At 37.9% G+C, this 26,964-nt stretch overlaps 1 protein-coding gene across 3 annotated transcripts in view; it reads left to right on the plus strand.

Moving 5' to 3' along the window:
* FAR2 (fatty acyl-CoA reductase 2) overlaps positions 1-26,964 on the plus strand; it is a 200,016-nt gene that overhangs the window by 134,101 nt on the left and 38,951 nt on the right. For all 3 annotated transcript variants that reach the window (XM_054442369.2, XM_054442367.2, XM_054442368.2), the window contains exons 3-4: positions 21,007-21,182; positions 24,381-24,560. In XM_054442369.2, the coding sequence (XP_054298344.1) occupies positions 21,007-21,182; positions 24,381-24,560 (356 nt within the window). The remainder of the gene's footprint in view (positions 1-21,006; positions 21,183-24,380; positions 24,561-26,964) is intronic.

Below are 26,964 nucleotides of genomic sequence, written 5' to 3' on the forward strand. Positions count from 1 at the left end.
TGTGACTACTAAGTACCCATGCAGTGATACTTTCAGTTGTCTAAACTCTACAAGGTTTAGCTGTTATATATTTTATTTATGGGAACTTTTGATATTTCTATTATCCCATAAGTTCTTCTATGGTAAAAACATTGGAAATAAAATATTATATCTGTGAATGAGCATTTGGATATCAAACCCTCTCTCCTCTCGAAAAAAAAAGACATTATGCATATTCTCTCATGTTTTAATTTATAAATTTCAAGGCAGTATAACCTTGGGTCTCAAACATATCTGGGTTCAAATTCTGGCTTATGAATTTGTTGTCATATCACCTCTTAACCTTCAGGTTTTTGATTTTCAAACTTTCCAATGTTTTAAATAAAAACAACAACTACTTTCATAGGAACTAAATGAGAAAATGTACATATGTTGTTCATAATGCACTTTGGAATATAGGGGGTGATATAAGATTGGCAAAAAGAAAATTCAAAGTTTATTTTTTTACAATCTCCTTTCCAGTGTGTAGGAATGCTAACATCTATGATGCACATGTATCTGATAGGACGGCACATTGTAGACTGCCCAGAAACACTGATGATCAAATTTATCTGCTTGCAACAGAATACGATTTTGTTACAAACCATCATCAAGCAAATTGGAAAAGCCTCACATCTGATGGCTTGACTCAGCAGTGGGACAAATTAGTCCTAACAGCAAACATTTTCTGGATACTTGGTACGTGGCACCTACTATCCAAAGGTCTTTTCACACCTTACTTCATGTATCTTTGCAATAACCCTGTGAAGTAAGAACCATTACTATTCTCATTTTATAGATGGGGAAACTGAGGCCTGAAGCGTTAACTTACCGAAGGTCTTCTACCTAGTAGAGGAAAAATCGGATTTCCAACCCTATAGTCTGACTCTAAGGCCAGCACACTTGCTCCTGCCCCACACTGCCTTCGGGATAACTAATGGTTCTTAAAAGGCTGATGTGACATAGAACCAAAACCTAGAATAAATTCCCAGATCCCTCTTCAGACAGTTTTTCTCAGTTATCTACCCCTAATGGACTTCGTTTTCTTGGGGTTGATCTTCTCATGGAGTATCTTAATGGTGTTCTCTGTTTTTCCTGAATTTGCATGTTGGCCTGTCTTGCTAGGTTGGGGAGGTTCTCCTGGATAATATCTCAAAGTGTGTTTTCCAGCTTGTTTCCATTCTCCCTGTCTCCTTCTGGTACTCATCAATTGCAGGCTCGGTCTTTTTATGAAGTCCCATATTTCTTGGAGGCTTTGTTCATTCCTTTTCATTCTTTTTTCTCTATTCTTGTCGGCATGTCTTATTTCAGTAAGGTGGTCTTTAAACTCTGATATCCTTTCTTCCACTCAGTTGATTCAGCTGCTGATAGCTGTGTATGCCTCATGACATTGTCGTGCTGTGTTTTTCAGCACCATCTGGTCCTTTATGTTCCTCTCTAAACTGGTTATTCGAGTTAGCAATTTCTCTAACCTTTTATCAAGATTCTTAGCTTCTTTGCTTTGTGTTAGAACATGCTCCTTTAGCTCATCATAGTTTTATATTACTCATCTTCTGAAGCCTACTTCTGTCAATTCGTCCATCTGATCCTCCGTCCAGTTCTGCATCCTTGATGGAGAGATGTTGTGATCATTTGTAGGAGAAGAGGCACTCTGGCCTTTTGGGTTTTTGGCATTTTTTCCGTTGATTCTTTCTCATCTTTGTGAGCTTGTCTAGTTTCAGTCTTTGAGGCTGCTGACCCTTGGATGGGGTTTTTGTGTGGGCCTTTTTTGTTGTTGTTGTTGTTGATGCTGTTGTCGCTTTCTGCTTGTTTTTCTTTCAATGGTCAGGTTCCTCTTCTGTAGGGCTGCTGCAGTTTGCTGGGCGTTCGCTTCAGGCCTTATTCATCTGATTTGCCGCTGTGCCTGGAGATGTCACTCAAAGAGGCTGGAGAGCAGCAAAGATGGGTCCCTGCTCCTTCTCCTGGGACCTCTGACCTTGAGGGGCACGAGCCTGATGCCAGTAGGATTGCTCCTGTATGGGGTGTCTGACAACCCCTGTAGGAAGGTCTCACCCTGTTGTGGCACTGGGAGCAGGACCGTTTAATGAACCACTTTGTCCCTTGGTGGAGAGGGTGTGTTTTACTGGGGGGGAACCCACTTGTCTGGGTTGCCCTGATTCCTCAGAACTACGAGGAGGAGAGGCTAAGTCTGCTGGTCCACACAGACTGCAGCCACCCCTTCCCTTAGGGGCTCAGGCCCAGGGAGATCAGAATTCTGTTCCTAAGCCTCTGGCTAGAGTTATTTGAGATCCTGCAGGGAAGCCCCTCCCCCACCAATGAGGAAGGATGGGTAGGGGTTAGGCCTGAAGAGGCACTCTGGCCACAGACTGCCACAGTGTGTGTGTGGCTGCCAGGGTGTATAGGGCTGTGGGGACAAGCCTTGGGACCAAGCCTTCCAGCCTTCCTGGCACCAGCAGGGAAAAGCACAGCCTGGAGTTATAGAAATGGGTGCCACCCTTACCCCGCCCAGGGAGCTTAGCCTGTTAGGCAATTGCCAGTCCCAGTGCAGGCTGCTGCCCCTCCCTCCCCCAAGGAGCTCAAATGGCTTAGACAGCAGGAGGTGGCAGCCAGGGCTGGTCGTCCCTCTGCCCCCAGGAGTTCAGTAGGCTTAAGCAGATTTTAGCTGAGAGGCTGTAAGAATCTGTACTTTCTCAGGTTGGGAGGGTAGGCCCTGGTGGCCTGGGTTCTGGAGTGGGCTCTTCTGACCCGTAGGTTGCACTGTTCCATGGAAAAAGCAGTTCCCAGGGCTGGGTAGCATGCTCACTCACTACCTCCCTTGACTGGGGAGAGGGGATTCCCCTTCCCCGTGTGGCTCTCAGGTGGGCCACCTTATCTCACTGCTCTCTTCCTTCTCTTGGTGGGTCACGCCAGCCTTCTAGTCAATTTTGATGAGAGAACATGGATACCTCTGTTGCTGGCGAAGGATTCACAGCTTATTACGTTTGTTTATCTTTTTCTTTTTCTTTTTTTTAAATATACTTTGTTTTAGGGTACGTGTGTGCAGGTTTGTTACATATGTATACATGCCATGTTGGTGTGCTGCACCCATTAACTCGTCATTTAGCATTAGGTATATCTCCTAATGCTATCCCTCCCCACCCCACCCCCACCCCACAACAGGCCCCAGTGTGTGATGTTCCCCTTCCTGTGTCCATGTGTTCTCATTGTTCAGTTCCCACCTATGAGTGAGAACATGCGGTGTTTGGTTTTTTGTCCTTGCGATAGTTTGCTGAGAATGATGGTTTCCAGCTTCATCCATGTCCCTACAAAGGACATGAACTCATCATTTTTTATGGCTGCATAGTATTCCATGGTGTGTATGTGCCACATTTTCTTAATCCAGTCTATCATTGTTGGACATTTGGATTGGTTCCAAGTCTTTGCTATTGTGAATAGTGCCGCAATAAACATACATGTGCATGTGTCTTTATAGCAGCATGACTTATAATCCTTTGGGTATATACCCAGTGATGGGATGGCTGGGTCAAATGGTATTTCTAGTTCTAGATCCCTGAGGAATCGCCACACTGACTTCCACAACTGTTGAACTAGTTTACGGTCCCACCAGCAGTGTAAAAGTGTTATGTTTGTTTTTCGATGGGAGCCTCCAATCACCTCTGCTTCTAGTAGGCCATCTTGGCTCCACCTCTGGACTTTGTTTTCATCACATAGCAGACATTTCGTGTTAGTCTAGGAACTTTGTTGCCAACTATGGATTTCTAGATAAATATTGTGGCAGAGAGTCTTGTGGTCCACCCAATCTTTACCTACTGCTTCTTTCAATGCAGTGTTTTTTATAACATGGCAACATTGCTTTTGTTCTGAAAATCGTGATTATACTCTATGTAACTTATCTGTGAAACTGCCTTGCAAATCTCAGCACCTGTTTTCACTATTGGGCTATTTACTGTCAGCTGTTGACTTTTATGAACAGTGGTTCTCAAAATGTGGTCCCAATATCAGCAGCATTTAAGATCACCTGAGAACTCTCTGTTGTGATCAGATGGTACTTAACAGCCTGGGCTTCAGAGGCAGACAGACCTGGGTGTGAATCTCCATACGACCAATTGTGAGTTGTGTGATAGTGGACTAGATATATACTTTGCTGAGCCTTGGTTTCTTTATCTGTAAAATGCTGTAATAATACCTTGCTTACCCAGGAAGTCTCTGCGTCTTTCTCTCTTGCCCTCAAGCCTTTCTGGATTTAAGGTATGGCTTTTACCGCTATTTCCTAGGGCCTCACTTTTTACTAAGTTAGGCTGCATACCAAGTTATGCCAAAAAAAAAAGTGGGTTTTTTTTTCCATAAATTTTTCCCTCAGAGTTGTGGGAGGAAGGGAATCTGATGTGTATAATATAGTTGAAAAACACATCTATGGTAGGTCACAAACCATGTCTACATGGCCATTTTGTGGGTAACAAGAACAGATTCTATCACCTGATTATTAATGCACAAGACATTAGCTATGTAAATATCTACTTTCTTGTCACTGTATGGAATCTGATACCTGTAAAGAGATTTTCCATGGAAAAAATTATGTGCTTGGTTTTATTGCTGCATATCCCAAAACTGAAAAGTTTTTGCTACACAAATTGTGTATGTTTCAGAATATAAGAATGCTATTGCTGATTGGCTGTGGATAAAGCTCTGTGCAAATAAGGAATTATGCAAGAAGTAGTTACTGGCCATCTATGAGATTCAAGATATTATTTCTTGTATTCCCTTTGAAATTGAAAATTCAAGATAAAGACAAGACAGATAAAATTATTTTTTTTATATTTTTTAAGTTATGGGGATGAACTATGTTTGAAAGGTGAAAGAAACCTCTAGATTATATATATATCTATGTATATGTAAAACCTCTAGATTATATATATATATGTATGTGTGTGCCACTGCACTCCAGCCTGTGCAACAGAGTGAAACTCTGTCTCAAAAAAAAAATAGATAAAATACGTTTTTATAAAATATTTATTTATTTTGAGATAGAGTCTCACTCTGTCACCCAGCTGCTGGAGTGCAGTGGCTCTAAGCTCACTGCAACCTCTGCCACCTGGGTTCAAGCGATTCTCCTGCCTCAGCCTCCTGAGTAGCTGGGATTACAGGCATCTGCCACTGCGCCTGGCTAATTTTTGTAGTTTTAGTAGAGACAGAGTTTCACCATCGTGGCCAGGCTGGTCTTGAACTCCTGAACTCGTGATCCACCCACCTCAGCCTCCCAAAGTGCTGGGATTACAGGCGTGAGCCACCACGCCCAGCCATAAAATAGTTTTAATGCATAGCTGAACTTGAGGCAAAATAAGGAAATCCGTAAGTGTCCAGAAATAACAAGGAAGTACACACCTACACACAAAAAGAGCAAGAAAAGTTGAACAAGCACACAAATATGACAAGTATTTATTGACAAATGTATGTCAGGCACATATTACTTTGTGCCTGGGGAGCAGGGGCAAGAAAGTAGAAAATAAAACAGACATGGGATTGGCCTCATAGATCTTAAAGTCCAGTGAGGTAAACAAGTTTCATAAGAAATAAATGTATATTTAAGTATTTTGAAAAGTATTGTGAAGAAAAAGAACAAGGCACTTTGAGAGAGAAAATAAGAAGTGACACCTGCTTTAAAATTATGCGCCGGAAAAGGACTCCAGAGATAGTGCCCTGGAGCTCAGGAAGAGTTAATATGTTCAAGAAAATGCAGGAGGATATTTCTTTCAGGTAGATGTCTAGGCTCTGCCTACTTTGCATGCTTCTATCTGACTATTTGAGGCAAAAATTTATAGAAGTATAATCATGCCTTTGCTGCAAAATGAGAAATAGACATTTAAGAAGAAATTTCCATCTCATCGAATGAGCATTTTGATGCTATAGTAATTGTTTCAATTGAAAACATTTATTTGTACATTTTTTTTTTTTTTTTTTTTTTGAGATAGGGTCTTACTCTGTTGCCCAGATTGGAGTACAGTTTGCAATCAGCTCACTGTAACCTTAAACTCCTGGGTTCAAAGGATTCTCTTACCTCAACCTCCTGAGTAGCTTGGAATACAGGCACACACTGCCAAAGCTGGCTAATTTTCAAATTTTTGTACAGACGGGATCTCACTATGTTGCTTAGGCTGGTCTTGAACTTGTGGCCTCAAACAATCCTCCTGCCTCAGCCTCCCAAAGTGCTAGGATTACAAGTGTGAGCCACTGCACCTGGTTTATACATATTTTCAATAGTTTTAATAAAATATGTTTACACAAATTTTCAGTAGTTTTATAACAACAAAGTTCCTTAGAGGCAGAGGATAGACTTTTTTTAAATTTCTGAGACATGGTCTCACTCTTATCACTAAGGCTGGAGGGCATTGCATGATCATTGTTCACTGCAGCCTCAACCTCCTGGGCTCACGTGATCCACCCACCTCAGCCTTCCAAATAGCTGGGACCACAAATATGTGACACCGTGCCCAGCTATTTTTTTTAATTTTTTTTTTTTTTAAAGACATGGTGGTCTCACAACATTGTACAAGCTGGTCTCAAACTCCTGGTTTCAAGCAATCTTCTGGTCTCAGCCTCCCGAAGTGCTGGGATTACAGGCATGAGCCACCACACCTGGCTAGAGAACAGACTTTTAACAACAAAAAAGTACTTTTTATTCTAAGGTTGAATTTAGGAACCTGTATAAAGTAAAGGTGGGTAGTTGAGACTGATTGCTTACAGAAAGCTAGCTTTGTGTGCTGGACTTGATACTATTACAGGTTTCTTGAAAGATCTGGGAAAAAATGTTTAAAATTGCAACTGGAAGACATTTGCTAGACTAGAAATGGAGACTCCTAAGCACTCAGGAATTCGGCAAATGGCTGCTGGTTGGGTTTTTATTTTTATTTTTTGGATTTAAGATACCCTCGAACTCTAGTTTAGTTCTTTCTGAATTGAAGATGACTAATTGATGGGTATGTTTCATATTAGTAAAAGCAAAAAGCTTATTAATTTATATTTTACATTAACAAAACCGATAGAGGGAAATTCTACTTTGCCTTTGTAACCCATATGTCAGCTTGGGTATCCCTGCCCTTTAATAAAAATGTAATTAATGACATTCTCCAAGAATCATTGAGAATTCTCAGATGGCTCATTTTTCGTGGTCATCTCTGCTGTTGCCTGGGATGAATTAGGTATGTTTATGAATCATCTTTCATTTCTCATGGGCTCCATACCAAGTTGATCCAGACCAGGCTAAGGCCCTTTCTTCAGTTGTCATAAATTTAGAATCAAACAACAAAAAGAGAGAACACTTGCCTCAGACTGCCTACCACTCATAGGACTTGCCTTTACCTCCCACACATGAATGCCCAATCTTTCAATGGGTCATCCTCTACCCTGTTAATTGAGGTTTTCTGTGTTTATTTTTCTCGTCATTTTAAGTCTTCCATTTATTGTAATCTAGGAGAAAATGAGGTCATTGAGTTTGTTAATTCATTATGCTGAGTTTAGTACACAAATTCTACGCAATATTTCACAGACCTGGCTTTTTCTTGGTGCAATAAATATGGGCTTTTTGTAAACTGTTTTTCTCTTTTTGGTCCCACAGCTATGTTTTAGATGGTTAAAGCTGCTAAAAGTCTAAACCCTCAATTGCAGGTTACTTGTAGGTTTAGTTATCATATCTGTACTGGGAGGTAGCATAGGGCAGTAAAAAGAACACTGATGCTCTAGATAGTCTCTCCTCAATCAGAGAGATAGAGCTTGGTAGAGAGACCATGGCCTAGTTACCTAACCCATATGAGTCTTGTTTTTATTATTCATAAACTGTATCTGATAATAACAGCTATTTCATATGGATTTGCAAAGATCAAATGTGATCCTAAGTATAAAATAATGTTTTATATTATGCAATATAAATTACTAGGTTTTTTTTTTTTGAGACGAAGTCTAGCTCTGTCACCCAGGCTGGAGTGCAGTGACACAATCTCTGCTCACTGCAACCTCCGCCACCCGGGTTCAAGCGATTCTCCTGCCTCAGCCTCCCAAGTAGCTGGGATTACAGGCACCCGCCACCATGCCTGGCTAATTTTTGTATTTCTGGTAGGGATGGGGTTTCACCATGTTGGCCAGGCTTGTCTCGAACTCCTGACCTCAAGTGATCTGCCTGCCTCGGCCTCCCAAAGTATTGAGATTACAGGCATGAGCCACCACTCCCAGCTAAATGTTAGTTTTTTATCAGTAACCTCTCATTTCTTTTACCCAGGTATGTTTTGTTCATTATCCCTAGGCAAGACCCTCTAGATTGCCTATAACAGTTTCACACTCTTATCAAGGATGTATATATTCCTGCATTCTCTTTTCTATAGTTAGTCATCATTTCATTAGAAAGATATTTAAGAATTCACATTTATATTACAACATTTAATTTGAAAAAAACTTTTTGCAGGAAAGGAAAGTATAATCAGAAATTTATCTATCATCTTAAAGTCCTAGGTTTCACCAGTCTGTGCCATATGTGTTCACATTAACTCTCCATTCTGCATGAGTTGTACTAATGTGGGTGCTGAAGGAGATAAACCCCCCAAATCAGTAGCTTAATACAAATGAAATTTGATTCTCAAACACAGTAGGTGTAACTGGTAAAAGGCATTGCACTCCACAGTCATTCAAGGATCCATGCTGAGGGAAGGCTGCCATCTTCTGCACATGGCTTCTAAACCATCCAAGGTCTCTCTGGATGACAATAAACAACTGTCAGTGGGGTAAAAGAGGCACTGGACATCATGTGGAAGGTTTTTGTGGCCCAGGCCCAGAAGTGCCTATCACATCTGTCCATATTCCATTCTCAGAACTGTCATTGGGCATCTAACCACAAGGATGGCTGGAAAATGCATAGCTGTGTGTCCAGGAGAAAAGGAAAATAGGATTGTTGAACAGCTAATGAGGTTCTGCCATGGCCTTCTTTTTAGGTCGCCAAATATCTGCTTTCCTCTCTTTCCCACACATAGAAGACACTCATTCCTACCCCAGGGTCTCATACCATTATTGCATCCAGTCCAAAGTCCAAGGGGGAACAGACTATCCTCTCTATCAGATCCAGATATTTCAGCTTCTGGTTTGGTATTCTTGGATAAAAAGGCAAATTTTCTGCCTCCCATGTTGAGGTAGAAAATGTCTCTGTTCTACCTCTTGTCATTGTAGAACAGTGAAGTTGAATTAAAAATAAAATCAAACAGACAAAGACACCTTCTATTCAAAAAAGAGAAGACAGGCAGGCAAGCAGCAGTCCCTAGAATATAACCATAAGGAAATCCTGATTAGCAAGTATTGAGAAGCTTCTTACACTGGGAGTGGGGAAATTCCTTAAATAGCCTCTAAATCTACTCTCTGGGACGAACCTTCTTTTCCATCATTATTTGTGGTGGCTCCAGCCTCTGGAAGGTTCTTCCTTATTTCTTATTCCTTGGCTGTCACCTCTGAAGTGGCTGTTAAGAAGTGTGCTCTTCTTGCGATCTTTGGCTTCATAACTCATTCTGCAAGAGTAAAGATGGAAACCAATGGGTGTTTTAGGTTTAAGGTCTGTCATTGGCGGACTCTGGGGCTGTGGGAGAAAAAATAAATCCCTTGGTTCATGCACACAATGTTACAGCTTGGCATAAGTAAAAGACATGAACAAAAGGATTAATGAAGAAGTGAAAGAAAGGAGTATACATTAGGCACAACATCATCTAAAAACTAATAAAAAACTGGAATGCATTAAACTTGTTCATTCAGTAAGTGTTGGCTGAGTGCCTATTAAGTGTCAAGCATTGAACCAGATGTGGAGGATACAGTGGCAACACATGGAAAAAAAGTTAAAGGAAAAAAAAATGGGTAATAAATTTGTTATTGGTTTTAGCAAATCCAAAAAAATTCGAGAAAATAGTGCAGTGTTTGCCAAATCTAAAACTCTTTCACCCTCACTGAGTCTTAAATTAGGAATGCACAAAAGCAGAATTACTAGAAAATCAAAGTTTTATGGGTGTATTCCCTTAAGTAATAGCCCTATATTGGAAAGCTGGTGGAGGTGACTGCGCATTTTAAATAACCAACCTGCACCTTTACCCCCTCCCCCATATTCTAACCAAATAAAGTATAAAATAAGGTAGAACTCACCATGTTACATCAGCTTACCAGGAATGAAGTCAATGCTGATTGGAAAAGTGTCAAGCAATAAAGAAGAGTTTGGATTTATCTTTAACACTGTCTTCCTGTCACTCGAGACTTTAATTTCAGCCAACTCTACTTCTAAAACCAACCTCTTATGCAGTGATCTTGTCTGGGTCAGAGTTTCTTCTGGTAGGCATCGGATTCTGCAAATATTTATTATCTCATGTTAATCCAGTCCCCCTCTAGATTCTGCCATTTAACTTTAACGAGTTTGACACAAACAGAGTGATTTAATGCAGTTGTAACTTATTCCTAAGTAGGGCCTGGTATAGCTTTTAAGCAGTACATCTCTCCAGTCACACATAATAATGAATGAATTCTAACTCCCTGCAAGTACTAGTGTTCCTGAAGGTAAATAAACCATGTCAGCTATGTGAGGCTTGGAAATTTTTTTTAAAATATAGTAACCAAAAATGTTACCAGTTGGCCTTTGATTACAACTATATCCCCCAGGAAATATGACCAAAAGGACATCTGTTCTATGTATCAAAATTCAGACATCTGCTTCATTCTTTTCCTTTTATGGTATGCATAGATATCACATCTGACTTCCAGTTTCCCTGCTGTCAAAGAGAAACAATTAAATGGGAGATGCTCTAGACAAAGGGATTTTAAAAAATCCATTGGCCACAGAGAACTAGAACTGAAGAATCGAAAAAGATTAATTTTCTTTCTTATCACTAAGTTTCTTAAGTATTTTCAGAGCACTTAAAGGGACATATCAATGGGGGGAAAGTATATGAATTAATGGCAGGATTCTTGAGGACTTTCTCACAAAGATAATTAAGGTGTCACTCTAAGACAACAACCAGAGACACCACAAATAATGTATAGATATTTTTATTGTAGTATTACTTATAGTAAACTTAGATCCAATTTAAATGTTCCACAATAAAGGAATGACTAAATAAACAATATATACAAGTGTTAGACAAGTATTCAGGCATTAAGAATCATGTTTTATAAAATAGTAAATGACACAAAAAGGCTTGTAATATATTGGTGCAAAAACAGATGCAAAACTATATTCAGTATAATCTCAATTATTAGCCCTAAATGTTGTTGTGATCTTGGATTACATTTTTTTTGCATTTTCAAATTTTCAAATTAGAATTATCATTATGCTACTTCTATGGTAAGGAAAAATTACCCTCTATAATAGTGAAAAAATAAGAACAGTAATCCTCTATCTTCCACATTTTCCAAATACAGTGAACACATTACACTTTTACAGTGGAAGAAAAGAAACACCTATCTTGTAAAGTAGTAAATAAATCAGAATAAGGCAGAAATCAATCATGAATTTACAAAATTATGTCATCAAGTATAAGTTCAGTTCATTTTTAGTTTTGAAACTATTTATCAAAATTAAATAGTTTGACTTATTTTTATTAGAAGTATGATTCTAAGTATTCAACATTGCTTTTTAAAAAATTATCGTCTAGTTTTTCATAAAATCTGAAGAGCTGCTAGGTAAATTTCGCACACCAAATTTCATGTGTTGAAATGTGAACATGCTCACCACAGACCAAGGGTTTCCAAGCTGCTGTTTCATCTCTTACTATGGAAAATATGCTCATGTAATTATGAACCAATCAGCTTTTCGTTGTGTCAAAAGCAAATGTAGATAGTGAAATTGATATTTTAGCTTTATTATTGTCTTAAATATGTCTTGGCTTAAAAAGACATGGATGGCTTTTCCCCACTATACCAGATAATGAGTTGCAAATAAATCATTCAGTAGTAAAGTTCAAAGAAACATTGAAAGCATTTTGAGTTTCCTAGTGTCTTACCGATATGTTTCTTTTTACAACAACCATGTCCCACGTCTATCTGTTTAGTATCTTAAGTTGCTAATAATCTACTCTCAATAATTCCTTAAGAAAACATTAAAAGGACAATATCTATACCAAGGGAATAAAACCTGCAGTAGTAGAAATTATTAAAAGTGATGTAGCTACTTAAGAATGAGTGCGAGCTCAGACACTGAAAAATGTATCATTGAGATAATACCAAAAATGGTCAACCTTTTCCTGTTAAGTTACAGTAAAGTATATAGTATGAGTACTTAGTATATAAGAGAAGAGTTAGAATGAGATTGTACCAGGTTGAGAATTCCTCATCCGAGAAGACCAGACAAAATTCAAGGTTTTTAGAGAGAGACTATCCTGAATGATATCACCAGTAAGTGGGTTTATAAACAAAGACAGAGCTTGGCAGGTTGCACTGGATCCTTCAAACCAGTTTCTCTGGAAAAATGTGAATTACTCAATAAACCCTCAGTTGCCCCTAAGGTAAATCAACTTTGAAATACAGTAGAGAACTCTGGGTGATAAATCACACAGGGTTATACACTGGGTCCACAGTTCACAGAACATGATTAGATTTAAGACAATAGAAGATAGGGACATTTTATGAACTAGTTTATTGAATCCTTTTGAGACTATCATTGTTTGGCAGTTCCTAGAAGGCTTAGATAATCTTTAAGAGGTAAACAAATTAACTTGGAACTAAGAAAACAAAAACAAAACAAAAAACTGAATTAGAAAACATCTTCAAAGAAAAGCCCACCAATGAAAGAAGCACACAGTAGAAGCGTTACTTTTACTTTATAAGTTTCTTGTTAATTTTCAGACTCTTTTGTAGGGGAAAAAAAGTGTGTTCATGCTTGCCCCAGGCTTCGCTGTATAAAAGCTGCTTGTTCTCAACTTCCAAAAATGAATTTCTGATTGACATTAATGATTCTGTTAAATCTCTACATAAGGCAAAGGCAATTGGAAACATTTGCATTAAAACTTCCAAAATTGGAAATATTTGCATTTAAACTTCCAAAGCCAGCTGTGTTCCATTACTGTTTTTTCCCCCACTAAGAACTAAGAAACTATCCCACAAAAGCAAGAGGCCTCTAGTGTAAGTAGTTTTCAGTTTTCCTGTTACTCAAGTCAGATCAGCTGAAGGATGTTCAACCTCTCCCCTGCAGGCCATTTACTTTAAGGAAGGAAGGAAGGGAGGAAGGGAAGAAGGCAGGGAGGGAAGGAGGGAAGGAGGGAAGGAAGGAAGGAAAAAAATCTCTTCCAATCACATTAAGTCTTTTTTTTAAAAGCTTCAAATTGGCCGGGCTTGGTGGCTCATGCCTGTAATCCCAGCACTTTGGGAGATTGAAGCAGACAGATCACAAGGTGAGGAGATCAAGACCATCCTGGCCAACATAATGAAACCCCGTCTCTACTAAGAATACAAAAATTAGCTGGGTGTAGTGGCATGTGCCTGTAGTCCCAACTACTTGGGAGGCTGAGGCAGGAGAATCACTTGAACCCGGGAGGTGGAGGTTGGAGTGAGCCGAGATCAGACCACTGCACTCCAGCCTGCTGACAGAGCTGCAGTCTTAAAAAAAGCTTCAAATTGCCCATACTAATTTCATTCAAAAAGTTACCAAGCCATAAGGTTCAACATGATTTTGGCATACATTTTGTTCTTAGAAGTATCTGGATCACAGGATAAAATCAGAAACGTTGGCATGACCCAACACACACACAGACACACACACAGACACACACACACACACAACACAGCTTTCTTATCAGCAGTTTTTGGAAATGGAGTATTGCTGTGGAAGTAGAAAGGGAATTTTCCTATTATTAGGGACCTACAAAGCGGTAGGCACTAAGACAAACATCTGACTTTCATTACACGAATCCTCAGAAATCTCTGCAGTATGCCTATTCCTACATCACAGATGAGATACAGTTGTCATCTCTCCAAGGTTATGTAATTTGTGCCAAGTGATACAGCAAAATTGGAATGCAGGTCTCTAATCTCTAAGTCCATACTTTCCCTATTGTACTGCATTGCCTCCCCTAGGAAATTTCTTCCTTGATGACAATATCATGAGGAAAGTGAAACTATTGCTTGCCATTTCTGAGTTAATATCAGCGTTTTTTCCATCCTCTAGCATGGATAATGCAGAGATGCCACCAATTCTGTTGGAGAGTAGAAATAATGTTAAGTTTGGTCTCCATCTTCCTAGCCACCATAGCTCTTTTCCTGCCCAGATGCAAGAAACAATTCTCAAAGGACTGTGAAATTGATCTTTGGTGTGGGGAAAATAAAACATAACAAGATGATGAATCAAACACTGTGTTGCCTTTAGCATTTATTGTAGAATATTATGTAAAGTGAACTAAAATTTTGTTAAACACAAAATTGTCTTTAAGAACGGCATAATATATGCTTAATTCTCTGAGGTCACAGAATACGATAGTCAGGTGGTTGGCATTTTAGATAAATATGCAAAAACACAATCACCCAGAGAGGTAAGTAACTTGCCCCAGTCACATAGCAAATCAGTGGCAGAATCAGAATTCAAATATAGTCTTTCATGACTCCTAAGGGCCTGAGCTCTTTCCAATACACCAGTGGTTCTCAACTTCAGGATATATCAGAATTACTAGAGACCATGTTCAAAGAAAAGATTAGATGCTGAAGCTTGGACTAATAACTGTTGAATGAGAATCTTCAGGGTCAGGACATAGGTTTGTTTGTTTGAGCAACTTCCTGGGCAACCCTGCTATATGCCGAATTTTGACAGCCATACTACTACACCATGCTGCCTTATGGAGTTATAGAAATGGTCTTTGCTAAAGCATTAAAAACTTCTAGATTAATCCTTTACATCTTATGAGAGTTACTAGTGAACTAGCAACAATTTTAACATTTTGTGAATTTTTGTTAATCTGTACATTGGGTATAATGGTTTTTGCTTAAATTAACATACTTGTGTTTAATTGTTTTCTACTTAAGCTAATTTGCAGAATTCATTGATTTGTTTTTACTCAGCACTCTAAAAATTCTCTAAAAAAATGTTACAGTGTCTCTTTCACCTTGGGACACCAAATATTTCACCGAGATTGCCCCTTAGTTTAAGCAACCTTACTCATTTATTTTCCAAAAAAAAAAATTAAGCAAATTTTGGTGGGTTATTGGGACTATATAATATAGTTATTTTTGAAGAGAAAGACTTTTTGAAGAGAAAGACTTAGTAAAATGATTAAAGATCAAAGATTCTCATGATTAGAAAAGATTTCATTACCTTCAATGAGCCCCAGGAAGCAGAGGGCAAATCTCCTGTGGATACTTCCAAAATGAGGTCATGCGGCTAACTAGTTGATTGTAAGAGACCATGTTAAAGGCCTCTGGATTATTTCAAAAGCATTATATAAATGTAATGCCCCCACCCCAATTCCTACTTCTAATAAAAATGCAGTCTTGGTGTCTGACTACAGAAGTCATACCCAAAGAGTTTATTTAAACCAGACAATTTTTTTTTCTGGTTTTCTCTTTCTGCTGAATTTTCTTACTTAGAGTTTGCAGTTTCTCTGTTGCCTCTGGGCTACAAGTAACTATTCGTATAATTAGAAGAGTATCTCATGTTTAAAAACAAATTAAGGAGAGAAATACTTGCCTGTGTAATGGCAAATCCATGGAACACTCCCAAAGTTTCCAATTTGAAATGCTTAGATCACCTTTCAGCTGTATCTTTCAGTGACCACAGAAATGTGTCCTACTCTTGTAAAGAATAAGGTTTCCTAAAATGGATCAACAGCAATCCCTCTGCTTGAGTTTTGATGATGGTGAGCAGCTTTTCGACTATTTACCGCTCAGTCTTGTGCCATCAAGTAGAGAATATGAGTTTATGCAATGAGAAGAAACAGGATAAGCTCTCAGAATTTAAAATAATTATATTGTTCTTTATTGGTGGGCTTTCAATGAAATTTCTGAAATTATGTTTTTTCTTTACTCATTTTGATTTTATCTATTTTTCTTACTTTAATCTCTCACATTAGCAACAAACACACACACAAAAAATTTTTTTTAGAAGAGCTGGTGCTTATCCAGGTTCCATTTGCACCATTTCATCTTGTCATTATTATAAAAATAGAGGGTCTGCTATAAAAACTGGAGAAATCACATTACTTCAAGCTCCCACTGGCAGTTAATATAGAGGACTCAGGAAACACTTGTGTCCTCGTTTAGCAGTCACTATCTGCTATCTCTCATCACAGTCATACAAACTTCAGGAATCAGGTTTCCATTCTATTGTAGTAATAGTTCTATTACTGATATTACAGGAATTAATTTTAATTCAATAAGCAAAATTTGAGTCTTTTCAATGAATGGCATACTGTCAAGCATAAAGAGATGAATAAGAATCAAGGAGTTTACAAAGAAATTTTTTTAAAAAGCCTTTAAAATAGCCACACATAAAATTAAATACCTAGGAATTAACTTGACCAGAGAAGTGAAAGATCTCTATAATGAAAACTATAAAACACTGATGAATGAAATTGAAGAGGACACCAAAAACTAGAAAAGTATTCCATGTTCATGGATTAGAAGAATCAATATTGTTAAAATATCCATACTACCACCCAAAGCAGTCTACAGATTCAGTGCAATCCTTATAAAAATATCAATAACATTATTCATAGAAATAGAATAAACAATCCTAAAATTTATATGGAACTGCAAAAGACTGAGAACAGCCAAAGCTAACCTGAGCAAAAAAGAATAAAACTGGAGGAATCATATTACTTGACTTCAAATTATACTACAAAGCTATGGTAACCAAAATAGCATGGTACCAGCATAAAAACAGACATACAGACCAATAGAACAGAATAGAGAAGTCAGAAAAAAATCCACACACCTACAGTGAACTCTTTTGACAAAGGTGCCAAGAATATACACTGGGGAAAAGACAGCCTCATCAATAAATGGTGTTGGGAAAACTGGATATCCAGATACAGCAGAATGAAACTAGACCCCTATCTCTCTGCATACACAAAAATCAAATCAAAATGGATTAAAGACTTAAATCTAAGACTTCAAACTATGAAACTACTACAAGAAAACATTTGGGAAAATCTACAGGACATTGGTCTGGGCAAAAATTTATTGAGCAATACCCCACAAGCACAGGCAACCAAAGCAAGAATGGACAAATGGGATCACATCAAGTTAAAAAGCTTCTACACAGCAAAGGATACAATCAACAAAGTGAAGAGACAAGCCACAGAATGGGGAAAAATATTTGCAAACAACCTATCTCATAAAGGATTAATAATCAGAATACATAAGGAGCTCAAACAACTATATAGTAAAAAGTATAATAATCTGATCAAAAAATGAGCAAAATATTTGAATAACCATTTCTCAAAAGAAGACATACAAAAGACAAACAGGCATATAAAAACGTGCTCAACATCACTGATCATCAGAGACATGCAAATCAAAACTACAATGAGATATTATTTCACCCCAGTTAAAATGGCTTATATCTAAAAGATAGGCAATAACAAATGCTGTCAATGATGTGGAGAAAAAGGAACCCTCATACGCTGTTGGTGGGAATGTAAATTAGTACAACCACTATGGAGAACAGTTTGCATGTTCCTCAAAAAACAATAGAAATACCATATGGGCCAGGTGTGGTGGCTCATGCCTGTAATCCCAGCACTTTGGGAGGCCGAGGCGGGTGGATCACTGGAGGTCAGGAGTTCAAGATCAGCCTGGCCAATGTAGCAAAACCCCATCTCTACTAAAAATAGAAAAATTAGCCAGACATGCTGGTGCATACTTGTAATCCCAGCTACTCAGGAGGCTGAGGCAAGAGAATCACTTGAACTCGGGAGGTGAAGGTCGTAGTGAGCCAAGATCTTGCCACTGCACTCCAGCCTGGGTGACAGAGTGAGACTCTGTCTAAAAAAAAAAAAAAAAAAAAAAAAAGAAAGAAATACTGTATGATCCAGCAGTCCCACTGCAAGGTATATACCCAACAAAAAGGAAATCAGTATCTCAAAGAGGTATCTGCACTCCCATGTTTGTTGCAGTACTGCTCACACTAGCTAAGATTTGGAAGCCACCTAAGTGTCCATCAATAGATGAATGGATAAAGAAAATGTGGTACATGTACACAATGGAGTACTACTCAGCCATCAAAAAGAATGGGATTCAGTCATTTGCAACAACATGGATGGAAATGGAGGTCATTATGCTAAGTGAAATGAACCAGGCACAGAAAGACAAACATTGCATGTTTTCACTTACTTGTCAGGTACAAAAATCAAAACAATTGAACTCATGGACATAAAGAGTAGAAGGATGGTTACCAGAGGCTGGGAAGGCAAGTGGGAGGGGGTAGATGGGAATGGTAAAGGGTGACAAACGATAGAAGAATTTATAAGACCTACTATTTGATAGCACAATAAGGTGACTATAGTCAATAATAATGGTACATTTTAAAATAATTTAAAGAGTATAATTGGATTGCTTGTAACTCAAAGGATAAATGCTTGAAGGGATACATACTCCCTTCTCCATGATGTGCTTATTTCATATTGCATACCTGTATAAAAACATCTCATGTACCCCATAAATATATATACCTACTATGTACCCACAGAAATTAAAGAAAAATAGAAAGAGTTTCCCCACAAAAGAAAAAAAGAATCAAGGAGTTTACAAACTAGAGGGGGAAATATAAGCCCTGAATTTAAGAACAGACATGAATTTTTCAGAGTCATGTTTCCCAATTATGGTACCTGGACCATCAGATCCACCTGCAGAGGCGGTTAAGAAATACAATTTCCTAGGTTACACACAAAACTACTGAGCCAGGGTCTCTGAGGGTGGAATAAAGAAATATATTTTTTTAATTTTATTATTATACTTTAAGTTTTAGGGTACATGTGCACAATGTGCATGTTTGTTACATATGTATACATGTGCCATGTTGGTGTGCTGCACCCATTAACTCATCATTTAGCATTAGGTATATCTCTTAATGCTATCCCTCCCCCCACCCCCTCCCTCAGGTTCCTTGATTTTTCATGCCTACAGTTTGAAAGCTACTGATGTGAAGATTGCTCTGGGTAGTTATAAAAGGAAATGAGTCGTATGCAGTTATTCATCTGCAATTGTCCATGTTAGCACTCTAAATGGAGAAATTCTCATCATTTGCATGCCTTAAAATCAATTGGAGGACTTGGTGTGAAATACAGATTCCTGGGTGTGCCCTGGTAATTTCTTATTTAGTGGGTATGGGATAGGACCCAGGAATATACATTTTAATTATGCTACTAGTGATTCCAATGCAGTTCACTTTGTGGACAGCATTATGAAAAGACCAAAACCACTGACCTGTTGGATTACAGTTGGCTGCCATCTCTGTCACTCTATTCAGGACGTGGCACTATTAAAGAGTATCATTTTAGAAGCTATAGGGGTATGGTGAGATTCCTGACAGGGTAAGTCCTATTATTAAGCAAGGCTAATGTAGTAAAATGGAATCCTCATTTAGCACTGTGGTTTGAATTGATGCAGCCAATTCATTGATTTATTTCAGTGGAACATTATCAACTACTATCTAAATCAGAAAACTCAGACTTTTAAAAAATTGTACTATGTTCATTCAAATATGCATTCTTGATTGAAAATACAATGCAACAGATACAACACAGATTGGAACATTATTTCCTAAAATTGTAATGATCTCCTGAAAAGTAATGCAAATATGGGATTTTGGTGCTGTTCAACATTGCACAGGTTGCCTGAAAGTATAATATGGAATAGCAGTAAGTTCTGTCTTTTAAAGTTATAAAAACCAAAGGCAAAATAAAATCTAAATATGACAGCTTACATCATATATAAGGAACCCCATTGTGAGAAGGGTGGATGCTGAAACCATCTCCTACTTCTTGCTTTCCAGTAGTCAGAAGTCTTCACAGGCCAAAGTGAAAGAGTCCACAGAACCCTAAGTAAATTTCTAGTGAATAAAATATATCATGTAGACTCAAAAAGAGTCTTCTCCAAATTCAGTTATCAAAAAAGAGAAAATTATACAAATTTTAGATAAGCTTATTCAAAAATATTCAACATACGTTTGTTGTACAGTTAACTATCAAGAGGGAAAACATCTGACTCTAGAAGAAAACACTTAGCATGTTTATGATTAATATTAGAAAAACTGTTAAAGATCTTTCTGGAAGAGATGTACCCCAGGCTGTTTTTATTGCGTAATAAAAAGTTGATCTCAGGTAGTCAGAGAAACCATGTCTCATTTGTATCAGGCAAGAGCATGTTCAGAAGCCATTCTGAGGATTTAATGAAGATGACTAGGAAAGGGAAGAAATCCACATATTGATCTGGCAAGTTAACATACTTCAATTCTGTCTACCATTTTTCTGCACTGTAGGGGCAGCCTTTTCAGTGGTGTGTTACTACAATTCTGAAAAATAATTTGGAAGTTAGGTCAGTCCTCAATGCTTTTGACATCTGGGATTAAGAAGGTTGATAAAGTGTCCTGGGCACATTCTCAACAAAGAGATAATTCTGACTCTTCCAGAAAGATCTTTAACAGTTTTTCTAATATTAATCAATCAAGGGATCCTCCCAGCTCAGCCTCCCAAGTAGCTGGGACTACAGGCACACACCACCACGCCTGGCTAATTTTTTGTATTTTTAGTAGAGACAGGTTTTTACCATGTTGCCCAGGCTGGTGTCGAACTCCTGGGCTCAAGTGATCTCCCTGCTTTGGCTTCCCAAAGTGCTGAGATTACAGGCATATGCCACCATGCCCAGCCAGATGTCTTCTTTAAGTCATGTTATTACAACTAAAACCAGTTTTTAAGTATAATTAAACAGGTTGTTGTAAACAAGAACAATGTGAAAATGATGATGCTATTTTTTGTATATTGATCTATATTTATGTTTCAGCTATTTGAGAAAGTCAAAGAAGTTTGTCCAAATGTGCATGAGAAGATCAGAGCTATTTATGCAGATCTCAATCAGAATGACTTTGCCATCAGCAAAGAGGACATGCAGGAGCTTCTCTCCTGTACAAACATAATATTTCACTGTGCAGCCACTGTACGCTTTGACGACACTCTCAGGTACATTCCCATTTCCCTCTCATGGCTTGTATACATATGTGTGCATGTAAATTTCTTCATAGTTTCTGTAAAAAAAAAAAGAAATACACTCTAAACAAAAAAAACATACAAAGAAGCAAAACTCCTCCAAGATCCCACCATCTAGAAACAACCATTTACTATTGTGGAGAACATTCACTCCAATTTTTCTTTATGTATCTATGATTACATAGGTGTATGTTCAATTTTACTGGAAGAAAATGGCATCCTCGCGAGAATGATGTTTTGCAACCTGCTCAATTATATTTTTTGATATCTATCATTGTCAATAAATATTCTAATTTGTAATGATTACATGACATTCCATTGTACATATATATAATATATTAAACCAGTTCTATGTCGGTGGACATTTGGATTGTTTTAATTTTTCACTATTATGAACAACACTGCAGTGAACATCTGTGTGCATGTATATTTTTCACCCCTTCGTGTGCTCTTCTTGAGATAAATTCCTAGAAGTACAATTATCAGATACATATCAGATGTACCCAGGTTATGAACAGTTTGCATTTTCACACATAATGCTAAATTGCTCTCCAAAAATGTGGTGTCCACTTACATGGTCTCTGTGCACATGAATGCTCATTTTTACAGTCACAAAATAATACTATAATTTTTAAATTCTTTTAATGTTGCTAATAGGATAATGGAAATGGTAGCGCATGTTCTGATTTGTATTTCTTTGATGATTACAAAGGCTAATGCTATTTAAATGCTTATTGGCATTTTGTTCTTTGTGAAATGCCTATTGATGTTCTTTGCCTATTTTTCTATTGAAACATTTTTTTCTTATTAAGACTTCTTGAAAGTTTCAGCACAATAATTCTTCATTTTTTTTTTTTTTTTGAGACAGAGTTTCGTTCTTATTGCCCAAGTTGGAGTGCAATGGCAGGATCTGGGCTCACTGCAACCTCCGCCTCCTGGGGTCAAGCGATTCTCCTGCCTCAGCCTCCCGAGTAGTTGGGATTATGGGTGCCCGCCACCATGCCCGGCTAATACTTTTGTATTTTTAGTAGAGACGGGGTTTTATCATGTTGGCCAGGCTCGTCTCAAACTCCTGACCTCAGGTGATCCACCCGCCTTGGCCTCCCAAAGTGCTGGGATTACAGGCGTGAGCCACTGCGCCTGGCCATTAAACTCTTCATCTTTTATAAGGCTCAAACTATTTTAACAATTTATCAAATGTCTTTCAAGTCTATTATTTATGCAGTTATTTATAATTTCTCCTAGTATTTTATGGCTTCATTTTTACATTTAGATATTTGATCCATTTATAAAGCATTTACCTAGAAAGAGGAGTACAGGCCAATTCTGTAAGAAGAGTGGTGCAGATGTGAAAGTAAAGCAGCTTTATTTTTCTTTTCTGCCATATGATTAGTTTTTAAACAATATTTGTTAAATATTTTATTTTTACTCTTTATCTGATATAAAGCTCTTAAACTAAATTTCAGTTTTTAAACTATTTTGTTACAGGCTTTCACTTCCAGTACTGTATCATTTTAATTACTGTAATTTTTATTATATTAGAGCAAGTATACTCACAGCACTGTATTTTTTTCTTTTGAGATGGAGTCTCGCTCTGTTGCCCAGGCTGGAGTGCAGTGGCACTATGTCGGCTCACTGCAGTCTCCACCTCCTGGGTTCAAGTGATTCTCTTGCCTCAGCCTCCCATGTAGCTGGGACTACAGGCACGCACCACCATGCCCAGATAATTTTTATATTTTTGGTAGAGACGGGGTTTCACAATCATGGCCAGGCTGGTCTTGAACTTCTGACCTCAGGTGATCCGCCCGCCTCGGCCTCCTAAAGTGCTGGGATTACAGGCGTGAGCCACCGTGCCCAGCCACACTTTCATTTTTATAGAATTTTCCTTACTGTTCTCTTTGCATATACTTCCTGATTAAATTTAAGATAATTTTGCCAGGTTTTTAAAAATCTTGGGAGTTTGATTAGAATTACCTTGTATATGTAGAATACTTTTAAAACATTTAGTACATTTAAAATATTCATTCTTCCTATCCAAGAACAATATATGTTTTCCCGTTTATTCAATTTTTTATTAGTTTTTTGTTATTATATATTCATTTATGATGAATTTGATATATTTTAAATGTTCAACTTTGAACATTTCTTCCCTTTTATTCTCTAATTTTTGTTTATATACAGGCAAGCTAGTGATTTTTTACGTAATTTTTATCAGTGGACACCTCACTGAATTATAGTACATTTCAGCTTTTTAAAAAGCTGCTTCTGTTTTCCATGTATGCAATTATATAATCCGACAGCAATTTTTGTTCTTTAATTTTATTTTTCTAATTAGTTCCAAGGCTAGGACTTCAGAACAATGTTAAGTAGTAGTGTGATTGTAGGCATTACTCCTACCACTGACGTTAAAAGCAGTGCTCCTAGCTTTTCACCATTAAGAATGATGTTGGCTAGCAAATTTAAATATATATTGCTTAATCATTTTATTCCTATTCTAGTGAATTTGTTTAATTGGAAATGGAAATTAAATGTCATTTTAAACTTTTCAGAATACATATAGATTCTTATATAGTTTTTCTCTTTCGAGTTAAATTAAATTAGTAAGTTTCCTGGTATTGGATAAACCATGTATTCCTGGAATGAACTATTTCATTGTTATCCCATACTGTTTATATAGCTTTGTATTCTACTAGCTGCAATTTTAGACTTTGACATCAATTTTCATGTCTTGCCTGGACCTTTACAATAGCAACTTACATTGCTCATTTAAAAAATCTACTGTTGCTCCCCTCCAGTTTATTTATATTTTCCAGCTTCTTCAGTTAGATGCTTAATTTACATGTTTTTGTTCTTTTAATGGCTGCCTATAGAAGCACCTTTATAAATTCAGAGTATTGTAATTCTTTTTTCAGTTGATTAGAACCAATTGTCCTCTAGATATATGTACAGTGTGTCAGTGAATAGGATTTACGTGCACAAAACACATCATCACTACATAAAACATTCCGAGTATCACATAACTGTGTAGCCATGACCCATCCTTCTCTTCCTGGTGTTTTGGTGCAGCCACCAAAATCTGATAGGTATGCCAGTTATTGGAGTAGGTGCAGTTATAGCAAGGCATGATACTGACTTACTTCATTGTATTTCCTTCTGCTTAATCTTCTCTAGACATGCTGTGCAACTTAACGTCACTGCCACCCGGCAGCTCTTGCTTATGGCTAGTCAGATGCCAAAGCTGGAAGCCTTTATACATATCTCTACTGCCTATTCAAATTGTAACCTGAAGCACATCGATGAAGTTATCTATCCGTGCCCTGTGGAGCCAAAAAAAATCATTGATTCCCTTGAGTAAGTTGGTCTAATAAAGGGATCAAGGGGTGGGTAGAATAAGTTCCTTTGTTCTCTTTGATTCTTTGTAGCTATTAATGAGATGATGAAGTGAAACACTTTTGAAGCAAAATGTTTTGAAACAGTGCTAGCCTTAGCTACCTTGTCCCTGCTAGTTCTGGTGGGGAATGGAATATACTGCTAAAAGAGAAGGGGGATAGAAAATTCTTAAACATTTTGTGGAATTGTGTAGGATTGCATGAATACTATACATAGAAGTTGTTTCTCACTTCTTAATGAACTTAGCATTGTCACTGGATAAAGCAAGTATAATGTATAGTATAAAAGTTCAGAAGAAAAATTTTTGATTCAGACTGATGTGAGTTTGGCATAGCTCCACCAGTAACTACCTGTGTGACTTTGAGCAAATTCCTTGCCCTCTCTGAGCCCCAGGTCCTTCATTTGTAAAATGGGCCCATTTTATAGTTGTGAGGTTGAATAAAGTTATATAAAACACTTATTGCAGTGCTAGGGAGTGTTTAACAGCACTTAATCAAATGATTCATAAAAAAGAACTAGAGGCTGGGCGTGGTGGCTCACGCCTGTAATCCCAGCACTTTGGGAGGCTGAGGCGGGTGGATCACCTGAGGCCAGGAGTTCGAGACCAGCCTAAAATACAAAAATTGGCTGGATGTGGTGGCAGGCGCCTGTAATCCCAGGTACTTGGGAGGCTGAGGCAGGAGAATCACTTGAACCTGGGGAGAATCGCTTGAACCTTGGAGGCAGAGGTTGCAATGAGCCGAGATTGTGCCATCGCACTCCAGCCTGGGCAACAAGAGTGAAACTCCGTCTCAAAAAAAAAAAAAAAAAAAAAAGAACTAATGAAGAATAAGAATTGCTCCAAGATCTGGCAGAAGGTGACAGTCTCTTGACTTATTTGGCTGAGCCACACTTTCCTTACTGTCCTATGATGCAAGAGAAATAATGTCTAGGATTTTTCTCTTCTTGCCAACGAGCAGAAACCACTTTCATCTTAGAACACAGCTCAGGTCTTAGAATAAGTTTGTTTTCTGCTTCTTTATTCTTCTGCTCCATTTTACTAAGTTTACCTTGTTTTTTTTTTTAAAAAAAAAAAACTCTACATAAAAAGTATTACAGCAGAAAAATGGACTATTTCACAATGAATTTGTCACATTATAATTTTATATAATACTGTATTTATATTTAATATATACTCTTTAAAAAGTTTTAGCTAAATCAAGAGTTCATTCCCTTCAGGGCAAACATTTTTATCTCCTCCAGCTCTGAGAATAGATATTTTTGTCTGTCATGTAAAAATATCCAGGACAAAGAAGAATGAAAGTCATCTAAAGGATCTGGAGGTTAAAGTTGCTAATAAATGGAGGTTTGCTAAATTGGTACAGAGAAAAATTTTAGAGTGCAGAGTTCATCAGGATAGTGGGAGAAAAAGCAGGTGTATTCTGAGGCCCAAAGTCTAGACAATAAAGTATGTTTAAAGCCTCAGAGCATTTTCAGGATGGAATTGGTTTCTGTCAGTTACCCTCTTATGGTGTTGTCTCTTGGTAAATGTGATGTTTTCATATTTGATATGTCCAGGAGAGGGACAGACCCCTTTTGATTCCAGACTGTTTCCTGGGACTTTCTCCACTGCTGATCTCTCTAACACCTGACAGGTCATAGTGCAATTTGAGGTAGTGGAAGAGCCTGAGAGTTCATCAGAGAAAAGAAGTAAGAGGCCAGGTGTGTTGGCTTATGCCTGTAATCCCAGCACTTTGGGAGGCCGAGGCGGGTGGATCACCCGAGGTCAGGAGTTCGAGACCAGCCTGACCAACATGGTGAAACCCTGTCCCTACTAAATACAAAAAATTAGCTAGGTGTGGTGGCACATGCCTGTAATCTCAGCTACTTGGGAGACTGAGGCAGTAGAATTGCTTGAATCCAGGAGGTGGAGGTTGCAGTGAGCTGAGATTGCACCATTGCACCCCAGCCTGGGCAACAAGAGCAAAACGTTGTCTCAAAAAAAAAAAAAAAAAGAAAAGAAAAAGAAAAGAATTAAGAGTTCACCCATAGTGAAGGGCTTCTCTAGGTACTCCATGCCACTTCCTCCCAAACTATGTCCAGACACTAAATACCCCTAGGTTTCAAAGAAGAATAAACTCACCTCCCAGAAGAAGAGCTGATTTATCTTCAGGCATTCAGCACTTTCCATCCATCCTCCCTCAAGTATATGTCAACCAGACAAGGCAGGTAATTGCTACATAATTTATGAACAAACTGCAACTGACATTTGTACAAAATTTTTAACCTCCATCTGTCATTTACTGCTCTCCAAGGATAACAATTATTTAAGCAACTAATTAGAACTAGGAATGAAATTATTTTATCTCAACAGATAAATTTTGGG

The sequence above is a fragment of the Pongo pygmaeus genome, chromosome 10 (genome assembly GCF_028885625.2).
Source record: "Pongo pygmaeus isolate AG05252 chromosome 10, NHGRI_mPonPyg2-v2.0_pri, whole genome shotgun sequence".
Lineage (NCBI taxonomy): Eukaryota > Metazoa > Chordata > Mammalia > Primates > Hominidae > Pongo > Pongo pygmaeus.